The sequence below is a fragment of the Staurois parvus genome, unplaced genomic scaffold, assembly GCF_062004578.1.
Source record: "Staurois parvus isolate SC_StPar_1 unplaced genomic scaffold, SC_StPar_1.0 ptg000031l, whole genome shotgun sequence".
Lineage (NCBI taxonomy): Eukaryota > Metazoa > Chordata > Amphibia > Anura > Ranidae > Staurois > Staurois parvus.
In genome coordinates this window covers 13,309,581-13,325,768 of record NW_028317827.1, presented here as the reverse complement: position 1 = coordinate 13,325,768, position 16,188 = coordinate 13,309,581, and the positions used below count along the sequence as shown (strand labels likewise).

At 41.6% G+C, this 16,188-nt stretch overlaps 1 protein-coding gene across 4 annotated transcripts in view; it reads left to right on the top strand.

The window, feature by feature from the left end:
- The window catches only part of LOC149470815 (sodium channel protein type 2 subunit alpha-like), a 214,232-nt gene that overhangs the window by 109,093 nt on the left and 88,951 nt on the right, over positions 1-16,188 (top strand). For all 4 annotated transcript variants that reach the window (XM_089660166.1, XM_089660153.1, XM_089660173.1 and 1 more), the window contains exons 13-14: positions 6,601-6,733; positions 12,461-12,699. In XM_089660166.1, the coding sequence (XP_089516292.1) occupies positions 6,601-6,733; positions 12,461-12,699 (372 nt within the window). The remainder of the gene's footprint in view (positions 1-6,600; positions 6,734-12,460; positions 12,700-16,188) is intronic.

The window sequence follows — 16,188 nt, the reverse complement described above, 5'->3', positions numbered from 1 at the left end:
GGACAGTACTCGATAGTGCAAAGAGATGTATCTAAAAACTAAAAAATAGTTCTGAAATTGTGAGTTCGGTTTATCAAATTCACTACTACTAGTGGTTTTAGTTGTAGGTCCTACATATGTAATGTGTGTTAAAATTTGACGGAAAGATTGAGGCAGATCTGTAACTTCTGAAGGAGAGTAAGGACTTTGTTGCTAGTCACAGACATTCAGTGCCGGTTCACATATATGCAGATTGAATGCGGTGTGAACCGCATCCAATCTGCATGACATTGCTTCTTATAGTGCCTGTTCACATATGTCCAGTGCACTGGCAGTGCAGATTCAGTGCAGATTGAAAGAGTAATTTTCAAACTCTGAGCAGTGCGGTCCGGTTCAGGTGCAGATTACAGGCTATTGATTTCTATGGGAACCCTTTGTAAACCACACGTTTCATCAGTTGTGAAAAGGATAAAATCGTGACCTGAACCTGATCAAAACCTGACTTGAACCACAGAAAAACTACTGTATCAATTAGCTGTGAAACTGAGCTTCAATCCGCACCGCACATGTGTGAATCAACACTTGGGCTGCATTCGCATTTGTGTAGTATGTGAACACGTGAAAAATTATGCGATTTTGCTTGCACTTAAAAATTAAAAAAAGGATATCGTGCTTGCAGTGCCAATTATTGTTAATGGCAACCAAAAGGAAGCAAGCAAGACGTGGTTTTGTACAAGAAAAAAAAATGTGCAAAGCTCAAAGTGATACTAGAGCCTTTTAGCCATGATTGTTGCATGTAGGGACACCTATTAAAATTAATGGGCTGTCCTATGCATGAAGAGCAGCAACACGCCGGAAACACAAGAAAGCATGCATAAGTGTGATGCCTGATGTTGTGCTACAGTAGTGTGAATGGGACTTACATTACAGCTAAAGGTGGAGAGATGGGAAACAAAGATCTGATGATTTCTGTGCACAGCATAAGCACTTGGCTTTCTTGCTGTCTTTTCCTAGATGTGCCTCGCTGAAGCTTATTTAATAAAAAGTGTGTATATGTAAGGTGCTGTAACCCTTCACATCCAATTAGATTCCAAGTTTCTATCGTAAAATGAGAAAAACATGATATCTGCCTGGTTGGCACAGTTTCAAAATAGTGAAATTCCCTTCTATATTTCTGTATGAAAGGTTTCCAAAATGTGGCCTGAGCTTCACTTAAGTTACAATAATAAATTAACTTGTTATTAATTTTTATGATGGAACAGCTAAATAAAGGTGTAGAGTAAACAATTAATATTTAACACATCACATACAGTAAAAAGCCAATGTGTTTTTTTGGGGCTCCAAGGATTCCCTTTATCATGGCTTATTATCAGCCTAACCACTTACTGGATTTAAGTTCACCTTTTGAAAAAAAAATATAAATGCACATTTTTGCAGGTAAAAAAAAGTACATTTATTATTTTTTCTAAGGAGCCTGTGGAGCATTGCACCCATGATCAGCAGATCGCCAGTGCAATCTCAGGCTCCTGCACACTCTCAGGATAGCAGTCGGCCTGTATCTCATTACTTGAGAACAGGAAGATCGCCAGTGCAATCTCAGGCTCCTGCACACTCTCAGGATAGCAGTCGGCCTGTATCTCATTACTTGAGAACAGGAAGAATCCATGAACTACCAGAGCGCTCACAAGTGCCCTCTTAGGTCATTGAGAACTGCAAGCCATCATCTGCACTGGCTGATGGTACTTGCAGGCTGTTCACGGCTTGGCACCACATTATTTATCTGAATTTTATCTCTTGATGGGAGACAGAGCCTTCTCCTGCTTTCCTTCCAAAATATCAGAGTCTTCTTCTCTAAACTCATTCAAATCAAATCTAAAAGCGTTTTTCTTTAGACAAGCTTTTACGTAACTGTCCCCTTTTCCTTTGTTTTATCCTGTGTATTTCTTGTGTTTTTGTTTCTGGTTGGAGGTGCGACGTACAGATACTGGAACATGTTACATGTTCCAAAGGTGAATTTTTCCTTTGAGAATATTGTTCAATTTCTCCTTTGAGCAAGTCTAATCAGCAACTACAGGAAACAGCTGGTGGATAGTATTGCTTTCAAAAGAGACTTCAGTTATGGAATACAATGGATCACATACCTTTATGTAGATAGTCAAACAATTTAAATAAAGTCATAAACATTTACAAATGCCTAAAGTAATACTAAAGGTTCAGATTTTTTTACTGGTTGTACAGAGCTGCTTGCTCTGGGGGCATTCGTGTGTGCTCACTCTCGAGCAGCTACTGTGTGTCCATAAGACACACAGAGCGTGTCTCGGCCCCATCCCCCACTCTTTCCTCACTGGCTGTGATTAACAGCAGCAGGAACCAATGACTCCCCTTACTAAATAGTTGTCACCAGATTTCCCATTACCTTCTGTCCTTACATAGTTACATAGTTAGTCTGGCTGAAAAAAGACAAAAGTCCATCCAGTTCAATCATTAAAAAAAGTTACAATCCTATACAGGGGCGTCCCTAGGGTTGGTGTCACACCTCCGATGATTCCCGAGGATGGATTGGATCTGCGGATTGAGCATAATGGATCGGAATCTGATCCATTATGCTGCCCAATCTGCAGATCAGATCCATCCTGCGGGGATCGTCAGCTTGAAACTTATGCGAGGTTAACTGATCTCTCCACGAGCTCCACGAAAAGGAACGTTTTAAAGCAAGCTGATGATCCCCGCAAGATGGATCGGATCTGCAGATAGGGGAGCATAATGGATCAGATCTGTGGATAGGGGAGCATAATGGATCGGACTCTGATCCATTATGCTCAATCCGCAGACCTGATCCATCCTACGGGGAGCGTCAGCTTGCTTTCAAACTTACCTTTTCTTGGAATAATCAGTTAACCCTGTATAGGTTGCAAGCTAACGATCCCTGCAGGATGGATTGGATCTGCGGATTGGGGAGCATAATGGATCAGACTCTGATCCATTATGCTCAGTCCACAGATCCGATCCATCCTATGGGGAACATTGGCTTGTCATAAAACTTACCTTTTTCGTGGAGCCTGTTAGGTGTCACGCCGTGCGATAGGTGTCACCCGGTGAGGCGCGCACCCCCCGCACCTGTCTAGGGACGCCAATGATCCTATACCCACAGTTGATCCAGAGGAAGGCAAAAAAAACAGCAAAGCATGATCCAATTTGCTCCTGCAGGGAAACAAATTCCTTCCTGATCCCCTGAGAGGCAATCGGATATTCCCTGGATCAACTTGTCCTTGTAACAACGGTCATTAGATCAGAGGATGAAACTTTCCAGCGGGTACACAGACAGCAATAAAAACATGACACGGATATTAGTCCTCCCTTGCTCTATCCAAAAAAATATAGACATACAGAGATACACCTAAAGGCAAACTGCAGAGATTTATCTCAGCCAATCAAAATTCATCTTTGGGAGATATTACTGCCTTAACCTGATTAATATGAGCTTAGATTTATAACTGTGGGGCTTAATGCAGCTTTTCATTATATATGCTCCCTGTATTGAAAGTTCAGTGAATTCTGTATAATAGTCTTTAGATTGTTTTTTAAAATACCACTAATCTCTAAAGAAATCCATCAGCATAATATGGGAGACTTCAATGCTCATTTATTTGCTGATGCAAGCTCCATATTGGTATTATTACAGCTGTTTGACTTCGTAGAGCCATATTGATCAAGTGGCAGATCATTGATTTACAAATCATTTGCTGGGTTTTTTTAAAATGCATGTCAGAGCTTCATCTACAAGACTTCAGTTGACGCTCACATATTTATAGCCAGATTGTTTTCTTTTTAACACACATATCAGAAAGGTTAAGTGATTTGAGGCTCAATGACACAGGAGATTTGACCCCATCTTGATCATGGCTTAGTAACTTTGATTAAACTAAAATCTGGTTTCCAGGCAACAGGTAATAAATCAAAAACAAATTCTCCTGCGCTCTAGGACCCAGGCGGATGGCAAATGGATGGAACCAGACCTGGAAAAATCGACCACCAATGCATGTAGAGTTGTGCAGCTCCAAACAAGGCTGGGGAAGCCGACCAATACTGCAAAACGAAATGAAAACGAGAAGCGCACCAACCTTCGCGCATTACCTCAGTAACCAAAATTTATTAATTATAAAATGATACTCACAAACAGTGAATAAAATCAGGCATGATCTAGCTCTGATGAAGAAGGGACGCCCTTTGAAACGCGTCAGCTGTACTGAGTATCCACCCCCTTGATGGGATTCGCGCTGGCTCTTTATCCTTCAAGTCCCTCTGAGGACTTACATGCCTGATTTTATTCGCTGTTTGTGAGTATCATTTTATAATTAATAAATTTTGGTTACTGAGGTAATGCGCAAGGTTGGTGCGCTTCTCGTTTTCATTTCGTTTTCCAGGCACCAGGGTAGGTATGGATTCTTTTTGCATAGTTACTTTGATTCAGTTTGGACCTATGTAAGTATACTTATGCCATACCTGTGAGACTGCTGTGAAAGTTAGGATTCACTCTAGTTGTCGTCACCTTCTGCTCCTATGCCAAGCGAACCCCTGTGTTCACTTTGCAGCAGGGCAGCCGCAGAAGACAGATTACTATAGTAGCTGTGATAGGTATGGTATATGCATACTTACATTGGTCCAAACTGGACCAGTGTAACTATGCAAGAAAACCCATACAGGGATTTCAGCTTTAAATGGTATTTAAAATCTTGCTTGTAGTTGAGCCTGTATTGTCTTGCTCCTGTTTCTGCGAATTGTTTTTTTCTGTAAAAACCTGGTCTGGGTATTATGCAGTTAAAGGTTTTCTTTAATGAATAATTTATGCAGGTTTTTACAGTTAGAAAATTGTATTTTACGTTAATATTTAATGTGTATCACTTAAACTTAACCCATGACTGGACTATGGGCATTTAAGTTTTACATATTCTTGAAGTGGGAGTAAAGGAGCAAATACTTGCCTCCACTCCAACGATCAGATGTACGCAAGGTCCCTCATCAGTGCTGACATATTCACCTGGCTTCTTTAGCTGGTTTGATTGGTTATTGCAGGATGATCTAACTCTTGTGCATGCACAGGAGTATGTTTATCCTGTACACAGGCACCGTACCCTGAACTGCACAGGAACAGGTTAGTGTACATTGTAAAGAAGCCTGTGAATAGGCAGGTAATATGATCTTACTGCAGAAGAGACATACCATGTCCCTTCTGCATGAAAAAAGCCCACCTGCTTGCAGTTTGTTTATTTAACACTTAAGTTCTTTAACAAGTAGTAAATGGGGTTTTAGACAATCTCTCACCAACCTCAGTACCTGCAGACACTGTGGAGTGATTCAACCTTGAATTTTACAATATAATCACTAAAGTCATTCTCAGCAGCTCAGCTCACCTTGCTATTCTCTGAACCTTAGGATTTCTGTTGCAAACATTAAGGATTATTTGCTCCATAGTGCCTGCTGATACAGAGATCAGTGAGATCATTAAAAGTTCATTTTAATGCTTGTTAAGGATATGTAAATACGTGAACGTTCATAGCTGGCCACAAGCGCATTTTCAAATCTAATTCTACCTATAATACACATTTGATATGGTAAGTGAAATAATCATCTTTCGAACGCAGACAAACTCTTGAGCTCTGATTGTGTACCTTGGGGAATGTTCACATTTTGTTGGATGAACTGTAGACACAACTGTGAGAGGAACTTTTAGAAGACATTTTAATAGTTGTATTCCATAGATGCAGCTCTGTCTACAGAATCCCTAGCATAATAAGAAAAAATAAACTTGTCATTGGGGTCAAATGGATACTTAAAAAGACCTGTAATACATAGGAGAACAAGAAGGAAAAAAATGTATCAACTTTTATAAAGACGGAGTCAGGAATTTTATTTCAAGCATTAGGCTACCAAAATATTTAATTTTGTTAGGAGTTGCTGAATTCAATAACCCACTGGCTTCTTTTATCTCTTACCTCTGTAGTTTTCACCTGCACTTTCCCCAATTCAGAGACTCTGGACTCTTGTTGCTGTAGCAGGGCAGTCTCACACAGCATTTGCTATCAAAATAATGAAAAATATAATAAAGCAATTAAATATCCTATTGTTCCAAGAGTAATAGGACATCAGTGGCTGGTTTGGTTTAACACCTACCAAAAACTAGGAAAAAAGTGAATGTGATTAGAGTGCACATATGACCTACACAGAGGCAGCCATTTTGTGGATTAAATCATTACATCTTAATCAAAAGCAAGAAATTTCCTGCATTGTCATTAACAGTACTTCAGTCCATAAAATGGTAGACTGAAAATACTTTAAGACATAATAAGCAAGTACAGACTGCAAAGTTTTTGCACATGGCAGTGGCATGCCAACTTTTATTTTGTCATTGGCTGCCTTTTGCTGCATTATAGGGAGAAGGGAACTGTTATTGCATGCAGTACGCCATGCAGCTGCTGAATATAAAGGCCAAACAAAAACTAATCATTATTATCCAAAACTGACGATAGCTACACATGCCGCATGTTGCATGATGCTGCCAGAATTATTTTAGGAAATGTCTAATTCCAAATGCAGTTTAATAACTTTAATTTTTGTTTATAGGGTACCAACACAGAAAATGAGCTGAGAAAGAGAAGATTAAGTTCTTATCACGTTTCTATGGATTTTTTGGAAGATCCAATCCTGAGACAAAGAGCTTTGAGTATAGCCAGCAATCTTACTAACACAATGGAGGGTAAGTGCATATGTGAACAGGAGTAGCACCGGTGGGATCTCATTAAATGATTAATCTCATTTACTGTTCGGATACAAGCAGAGGTGGGTCCTAGACCAGGCTGTAGGCTTCAGTGTTGGTCTGCTGAGAGGTCAAGGGCTGGCTATGCTGTCTCTCAGCTAACAAGATCACAAGACTAGCTGTATAGGTTTACCAATTTTTTTTCTAAGGCAAATCAGTTTATCCTGTATATGTAATTCAAAATGGTAACTATGATTCTGGAAGAATTTGATTTGTAGGTGTGTGTTGGGTGGGGAAGCAAGTATTTAATATGGGGAGCCTACAATAGTTCCAGCTATATCTGTCCTCCATAACAACTGCAGTGTTTGGTTGGAGAATCTGTTGTCAGAATTGGATTGTCCTTTGTATTTCCTCACCAGAGCGCATTCCATCCAAACTGTGTCTGAAGCGCATTCAGAATTCAAACATTTCCTAGATACTCCTGGTTATAGTTCAGCAGACCTAAGTGTTATTATCCCTTTCTCCCAAAAAGCTGAAGGTTTGCTTCACTAGCTCTTTAAAATCTAAATCTATTCAAAACCAATATTTTAGTTCTTCATGGCCACTGGACAGCTTGATTGCTCAGCAGCTTCTTCTATATTTCGCAATTTTGAGCTGTGAGATTTTCTAACACAGGGGTCTCCAAACTTTCAATGCAAAGGACCAGTTTACTGTCCTTCAAGCTTTAGGGGGGCCAGACTGTGACCAGTGGCAGTAGAAAATGCCCCGGCAGCAGTGCCCCACCATTGGTTTTAATGCGAGGAATAGTGCCCCATTGTTGATATCAATGAGGAGTATAGTGCCCTATTGATGGTATCAGTAGGGGGAATGATGTTCCATCATTGGTGTCAGTTGATGGAATAGTGCCCCAAAGGCCAGAGTTTGCAGACCACTATTATAACAGATCTGGCCAGATTTACTTTTTCTGTTTAAAAATCAGTAAAAATAGCCAATTCCATTGATGTATTTTCAGTAAAAATGAAAAGTGAAAACCTTTTCTAAAGGCTGAGGCAGTATTGGAGCCACAACTGAAGGTGTAGAGATCCAACCACAATCACAAAAAGAGCCATTATCTGATTCTACCCAAAGCTGCAGAGACAAATTAATGAAAAGTGGAGTCCTAGGGAATATTAATATTAGATATCAGACTTTGAACAAAAACCTGTACCTGCTATAATTTGTTTTAATCATTTCTTCCATTTTAAGAAGCCATTCTTCATTTTTATTCAGCCTGTCTGGAATATGTGCTGATGGAAGCAGACTGTCATATACATGCCTTTACACCTTCCAGACACAGAGGAGCTAGACTCTGAGTCCTGTAGGCATGTCAGGGCTGGACCCACATGATGCTGTCATGTCCTATAGAAGGTGTCAGAGCATCAATTCTGCATTTGATGTTAATAGTGTCTAGTGAAGTTTTAATTTTACTTGTCTCTCTGTTGAAATGTAATTATTGTGGAAGGTTTTACCATTGAATTGATCACAGAATGTGTCAATCAATGTCCATTTCAAAATTATGTAGTTCATCATTTGGACCAAATATTTTGAACACTTTATCAGGCTGTTTGGGAGACTGGCACAGCTGTGAATATATGGCATTGTTACAATGTGGCAGTCAGCTAAAGTATGAGCTTTGGGTTCTTAAAACTGGAAAAAAAAATACTTGCCAAAAAATTTGGGACATTTATGCCTTGGCCTTCTTGCCTATACCCAAAGCATCCTCTGTCAGTTGGAGGAGGTTGCAAGTTATTAAAGAGTACAAGATCTTTTAGGATTCATTCATACTTGTGCAATGCAGGAACAGAGTCAAAATTGCATGCAATCCATAGAGAACAAAAAAAGTGCATCTTTTCATTTTTAATGGTCCCCAATGCACCTTGCCGAAATCCGTAATAAAACACGCAACAAAATAAATTGTATAAAAAGGGTAAAATTTAGATACTGTAGTTTATACAAATTAATTGGCTGCACTGCCATAATGCACAGTAATGCACAAACGCCTAGAAATGCATGTGCGGTGCAAATTAATTTTCTTCTCTCATGTTAATTCATGTCTTACCCCGAGCTGCGATTCACAAAAAATAACCGGTGACCAAAAATTAACAAACAAGCCTTTCTGTGGATTCAGATTGGATTATTATTATCTGTAACAAGGCTTTCAATCTGCCAGACTGGTACTGAGATTATTAAATGTCCACATTAAGAACCCATTCACACTAGGAACTGCATGTTATTTGCACAGGAATGTGCTGTAGGTTCCTGTGCGATTCACATGCCGTTCTGTGCAGTGAGATTTCAGTCCATTAATTTTGAATGAACTTAAATCGCATTGCACCACACCAAAATTAGTGCAATGTGATTTAAGTTTACTCAAAGTAATGGGCTGAAAAGCAGTGCATGCACTACTTTTGGAAAACACACTGCAACCATACAAAAGTACCATGCGATCCGGTACGGGCCAACACACTGTGTGTTTGGGGTGTCATTAACTTTGCACTGACACCCGCTGCAGATCGCAAAGGCATTACAATTAGAATGCGGAGCAGAATTCAGGTTTCCCACAAAGCATTCTATTGTGAACAGGCCCTAAAATTTTAAAATGTTATGTTTGTTTCCTGTTCTGAAACATACACTATATGATCAAAAGTTTGTGAACACCTGACAATCTCACATACTACAGTATATGGCAAAAATTAGAGCAGAGTTCCACTCAACCTATCAAAAAATAAAAGTCAGCAGCTCCAAAACTGTAGCTGCTGACTTTTAAAAAACAGCCAATTACCTGTCCCTCAGTCCTGTGGTGTGTCCCCCACAGCTCGTTTCAGCAGCCGTCCTGTATTCCTGGAGGCCAGCTTCTTCAGTGTGGGCACCCGGCTGTGATAGCTTGCGCCTTCACAGCCGGGGACCCACTGCGCATGCGCGAGTAGCGCTGCGCTTCATTAATGGCCCTGTAGTCTATTGGGACCTGTCACATGTACCTGTCAAATTCGGTTAACTGCTCCCCAAAGGTGCCAATCCTTAATGGGGAGTGGGGGGGCAGTCCTTTTGGGTGGAGCACCGCTTTAAGTGATACCCCATGCTAATTATTGAGTGCAGGTGTTTCAAATGAAGGTTCTTGTTAATGTTAAAGCATTCAAAGAAATATTAAATAACTATGTGCTTCCAACTCTGTGATTACAGTTTTAGGATGTGACTGTGCCCAAAAGTCAGGTCTACAATGATATGGTTTGATGAGCTTGGTGTGGAGGAACCTGAGTTGCCTTCACAGAGCCTTGACCTCAACCATATTGAAAATCTTTGGAATATACTCAAATGCCTATTGCGTGCCAGACCTGCTAATTCAATCTCAGTACTAAATGGGCCAATCTTTTTACTAAATGGGCCAAAATCCCACAGACACATTTTCCAATGGAACCCAGTGGATAGCCCCAAAATGTTGTTCAGTTGCATATCAATGCACATGGTTTTGGAATGGCATATTTAACAAACTCATATATTGTAGGTGTGATGGTCAGGTGTCCACAAACTTTTGATCATATAGTGTAGATATACTGTAACTTTTATTTTCTTGTTCCTTTTTTTTTCTAAACTGAAGTATATGTATTGTTTAAAACGTTATATTTTTTACATGTTTACCAAATATGTGGTGCCCAAGTGTCTATTGTGTAATTATCTGTTTTTAATCTCCCTGTAGCTTCTTCCTGGCCTAAAATAGGTAACAGGGATGAGATTCAGATTTGCCCAATAATTAATTTGCTGTGAATTCTTTGGATTTGAAAAGGTGAATTTTGAGCAAATGTGCAATGACCAAATTTTGACTTCCTTCCTGTGCACCCAGACCAACAAACTCACAACAGCCAATAATGGAGGGGGATACTGCCCAGCCCCTTGCTCTAAAAGGGTCATCTAAAAGCAGCCATAGTGCCAGTGTGTAGGGAAATGATAGGAAGAGATCACGGATTACATGAGGAAAGCTACAATTAGAAAACTATGTTTTATTTTAACAAATTGCAATGGTGGATTACATTCTCATGTGCAATTTTTTTTTATCGATTTGCCGAACTTGAATCCATTTTCCCCCAATTCAAACGTTACTAGTGACAACAAATGTAAATAGAGTGTATATTAAAGATTCAAAAATCTTCTCTATATAAGGAACATTTAACAGTTAGCTGAAGATGCATTCATAGCCCAAGGTTCTGTCTTAGAATATCATTTTTGAGTTATACTTAAAGCACATTAATAATTTAGAAGGTAGCCTCTGCACTTGGTTCTGCTAGTGATGAATATTTTATGTCATGCTTAAAAGAGAAGTATGGCTTTCTGAAAAATTTAAAAAAAAAAAAATTATACTCACCTAGCTGCATCTGTCCCCTGTCAGCTCTGCAGTGAGAACTGAGTGATCAAACACCACTGATTGCTCAGTTCTACTCCTCAGCTCTGAGCAGAGAGCTGTGACTGTCAGTGTCTGGCTCTCTGCTCTGCCCCTCCCATGCTCACTAGAGCGCTGGCCTGTGGAGGGGGGGGGAGGCTAGCTCAGATTCTGGGAAGATCACTGAGAGGCTGAGCCAGGTGCCGATCCAGGCTTCTAGGTGGATCCCGAACATATGGTTAGGATCTTTCCAGAGCCTGGACTGGCTCTGTGATGTCAAGCTTGCTGAAAACAGATCACATGAGTGCAGAATTAACTGCACTCCTGTGATCCATAAAAAAGCGTTGGCTATACTTCTCTTTAAAGGCCTACTCTAGTCCGTTGTGGCTGTTTGAATGTGGCCATGGCATCACTGAGGTATTATCACTCAACACCCATTATCTTACCTGACATCTTATAGTACAACGTGTGCCTCCTCTTGCCGTAGCCTTCCTGAAGCTTCCTAATATCATACACAGGGGTGTATTTACCACAAGGCAATCAAGGCATTTGCTTAGGGTGGCATTTTTCAGGGGGGAGGCAGCACTGCCTCTTGAAAGAAGGGATGGAAGAAGGGACACACGGAGCATGGGGACCTGGTGGGTTCCGAGAGATGCTGCGGGTTTCATGACTGTGTATGCACAACCCAACTCTCGTTCCTGGGGATGACCGGACCTGTGAAGGTGAGTGTCTCTCTCTCGCCATGGGGGATGGTATGGGGGGCAGTGGTAGTGGAAGGCTTGGGTAGAGGGCAGGGGTGCTCTTAGTCAATGTCAGGCTCTTTCTGTGGGGGGGGGCACCAATTTTTGTGTTGCCTAGGGCAGCACAAAACCTGCATACACCAACCACTGATCATACACAATTGAAACTTTCTGAAAATCAGTAATTGCATTTGGTTTGCATGCCCACAAGGTCACAGTGCTCCTTTCTGGCATTTCGCCAGTTAGATTTTTCACTGTGGAAAGCAGGGACAGTATGTATTCAGAGATGAATGCCTGGAAAGAAAGAAGTATGTGTTCCAAACATTTGTCCCTGTGCACATACTGCCATAAACATTAGTACAGCTAGGTGCACCATCCAGCCGCAGGAGCTGCCAGCCTCTCATAGAATTTGACATACTGCTGGCAGTGAGGCTGGACGATGCGTACATGTGTTGGCACCTAAGTGCTGGAGCCTCATTCATCGGAGCTAAATAGCCAGTGTGTATAGGCCCTTAGAGTGTAGTGAACTAGTTTGTTTTAATACTATAATCCTAATTTCAAATTTTATTTATACAGAATTAGAAGAATCCAGGCAAAAATGCCCACCATGCTGGAACAAATTTGCCAACACCTACCTGATATGGGACTGCAGTGACAACTGGTTGAAAATAAAGCATATAGTCAATCTCATTGTGATGGACCCCTTTGTTGATCTTGCAATCACCATCTGCATCGTTTTAAACACCTTGTTTATGGCCATGGAGCATTATCCCATAACTGATGAGTTTGCTAAAGTGCTGTTTGTTGGAAATCTGGTAAGTTGTCATTGTTTGCATTGCTGCTGTTATCAGTATTGTTTTTAATTGATTATGTGGTGTACATGTCTTCTGCGCTGCATCCTTATGAACACTTAATTTAGTAAAAAAAACAATTGTACAAAGGGGATCCATGGAATGCCTTCCTCTTACACTTACAGTATAAAAACGCTCTGCTTTTTCAATTGCTGGCCACTCATGGCTGCTCATTCTTTGCACTTGCTGTGGATGAACTGAGTTTAACAGAGCCTGGCTGCAGTAAGACCTGCGTTAATTATGGTCTCCAGAGATCCTAGGAGACCATAATCAGTGTGCATTAGCTAAAATTCTGCTCTGTTCAGGTCTGTAAGGTATTACTAGGTCCCGCATATTGTGACCCACAAAACGTGCCCAAGCAGGGCAAAGTGACGGAGCCTCTGCAAGGGAGTCCTCCCACCATGTGACTGAGCTTCTTTAAAGGGCATCCTCTGGCAAAGTGACAGAGCCTCTACAAAGGGTGTCCTCCAGCTCCCATATACAGTACTTACCCTCTCTGAGCTCCTTTGCAGCTCCTTTCTCCTCTGCAGCTGATACTGAAATCAGCTATGAGAGTAACACAGAAGAGTGGTGATGTCACATCCTCAGGCACGTGGCAGTGTTTGGGCCTAGCAACCTAGCGATCGACTCGAGCAGCATTTCAGAGGAGCAAGCCACATGGTCCCCTGTATGCTGAAGCGCAGGTTAGTGTTTCTGGATGTGGGATGCTCTGCATTGACAAGGCAACAGGGTTTCTTTAAAATAGCCTCAGCAAAGATAGACTATATACAGTATTTTGATAGATATTTTCTTCAGAAACTGTCAGTATCCTGACTGACATGCTGATCCAGTAGCTTCAGCAGTTTCTGAGTTACTAACCCAGAATTATTATTATTATAATACAGGACTAGCGCCAGTAGTTTGCTCAGCACTGTACATTATAATGGGAGACAATACACGAGACAGTACAGTAACAATACCATTCAATACACGAGGGGTCTGAGGGCCCTGCTCCTTGGAGCTTACAATCTATGAGGGAGGGGATAGTGGTACAGGAGGAAATAGCTGTGGGGGATGGTGTGGTAGGAAGAGTGGAGGAGTTCAGTAATTAGCTGAGGGCGGGGTAGGCTTCTCTGAAGAGGTGGGTTTTCAGGGTGCGCCTAAAGGTGAGGAGAGTAGGTGATAGTCTGATGGATTGGGGTAGGGAGTTCCAGAGGATGGGGGAAGCCCTGGAGAAGTCCTGGAGATAGGCATGGGAGGAGGAGGAGACCAGAGAACTAGAGAGTAGGAGATTTTGTGAGAAGCGGAGAGTACGTTTTGGGTGGTATTTGGATACCAGATCGGTGATGTAGTTTGGGGCAAGATTATGAACAACTTTATACGTCAATGTTAGCATTTTGAATTTAATTAGACATATCGAGCAGATCTAGCTTTACTTGCAACATGTTTATTCTGGGTAAGTATTTAACCAGTAAAAGTATTTTCAGAAGGAAGTTAGCAATGACAGCTTATATTGTTCTCCCAGTACAGGTTTTGTTTTCAACATTAGGCATCAAAACCTCTAAGTGTTCACTACTGATTACATAGCCAAAACAAATTTAAACTGTAAACATAATTTCCAAAGAGCAACAGTGGGGATTAGTCGTGAAGAGTATGAAAGTGGTTATAAATTTAAAAGCTTCTTTTTTTTTTTATCTTAATACATTCTATGCATTAAAGTAAAAAAAACTTTCAGTAGCTATTCCTCCATCCCGCCTCCCTAAATACTTACCTGAGTACTGTATCGATCCAGGGCTGTGCCTGTCGGAAGGTCTTCTCTCCCCTTTTTCCTATTTTACTGGCTTGGCTGAGAACAGTGGGAGTCATTGGCTCCTGCTGTTGTCAGTCAAATGCTGTGAGGTGGGAGTGGGGCCGAGCCACACGGTGTGTGTCTAAGGTGCACACAGCCTGACTCTGGAGAGCGCCCACATGTGTGCCACCATAGGAAGCAGCTTGCTATGGGGGCACATGAAAAGGAGGCGGAGTAGAGAGCGTCAGCAGGTGAACCCCAGAAGAGGAGGTTCAGAATTGCTCTTTGCAATTCTTTGCACAGAGTAGGTAAATTGTCAGGACCAAGGTTTGAACTGGACAATTCTCTGGACAATTCCTTGAATGATCTTGCCTTAAACCTTGTTTCTCTTGAACCTTGAACCCTTTGTTCCTCCCATGAATGTCCTATTTTAGCCATGCGTTTGCATGTCCAGTTTGCCAGATTAGTGTGCTCTTCTCCAGCCAATATCTTGCTCTTTTCTCTCCTGCTGCCACCCGTATAACTGGTACTACTTGTTCCCTGCCTTTGGCTTGTTTCTCGACTATTATTATTATTATTTTTTGTTATAATACAGGATTTATAACAGTTTGCGCAGCGCTTTACAATATAAAGGGATACAGTACAATTACAGTCCATTTTAGTATAGAAGGTACAGAAGGAATAGGAGGGCCCTACTCATGGAGCCTACAGTCCAAAGGAAAGGGAGGGGGGTACAAAAGGTGATAGCTGCAGGGGATGATCTGGTGGAGGTGGCTCAAGTACAGTTCTTAGGTGGAGGTGGGTTAGGCTTCCCTGAATAAGTGAATTTTCAGAAATCACCTAAAGGCACTGACCAGACATATTGGGGTAGGGAGTTCCGGAGGATGAGGGAGGCTCTGGAGAAGTCCTGGAGACAAGCGTGGAAGGAAGTGACAAGAGAGCTAGAGAGCAAGATGTCTTGGGAGGAGCAGAGCGGGCAATTTGGACGATATCTGCAGATGAGGTTGGTGATGTAGCAAGGGGCAGTGTTATGGAAGAAGTTTGTATGTTGTTTATAGTATTTTGAATTTTATACGTTGGGTTAGTGGAAGCCAGTGAAGGGATTGGCAGAGAAGAGCAGCAGTCGCTGATCGGTTGGTAAGGTGTATGAGTCTAGCAGCAGCATTTATAATAGACTGAAGGGGGGATAACCTGTGTAATGGTAGACCAGTGAGGAGGGAGTTGCAGTAATCAAGGCGGGATATAACCAAGGCGTGGATAAGGATGAGGCGGCAGGATTTAGCCAGTGATTGGATGTGGGGCCTGAAGGAGAGGTCAGAGTCTAGGATTACACCTAGCACCCTGGCATGAGAGGAAGGACTAATAGTTGCACAGATGATCTTAATGGTAAAGCCATGAGTGGGGGATCAGGGAGGAGGAAATATTACAAGCTCGGTTTTGGAAAGATTGATTTTAAGGCAGTGGGGTCCACTACACTTCTGCTTGATCCCAACCTTGACCACTTGTTACTGACCTTTGCCTTGTTACTGACTACATTTCTGCTTGATCCTTACCTGATTCATCTGCTATTGGACACTTGCCCATGGTGGGAAAATCCTGAGGACAGCAACCTAGTACTAACATGCAGCATAACCCATCTCCACCATCAGGAGCTCTGGTGAACACTGGCTAGTACTTAGACTCTA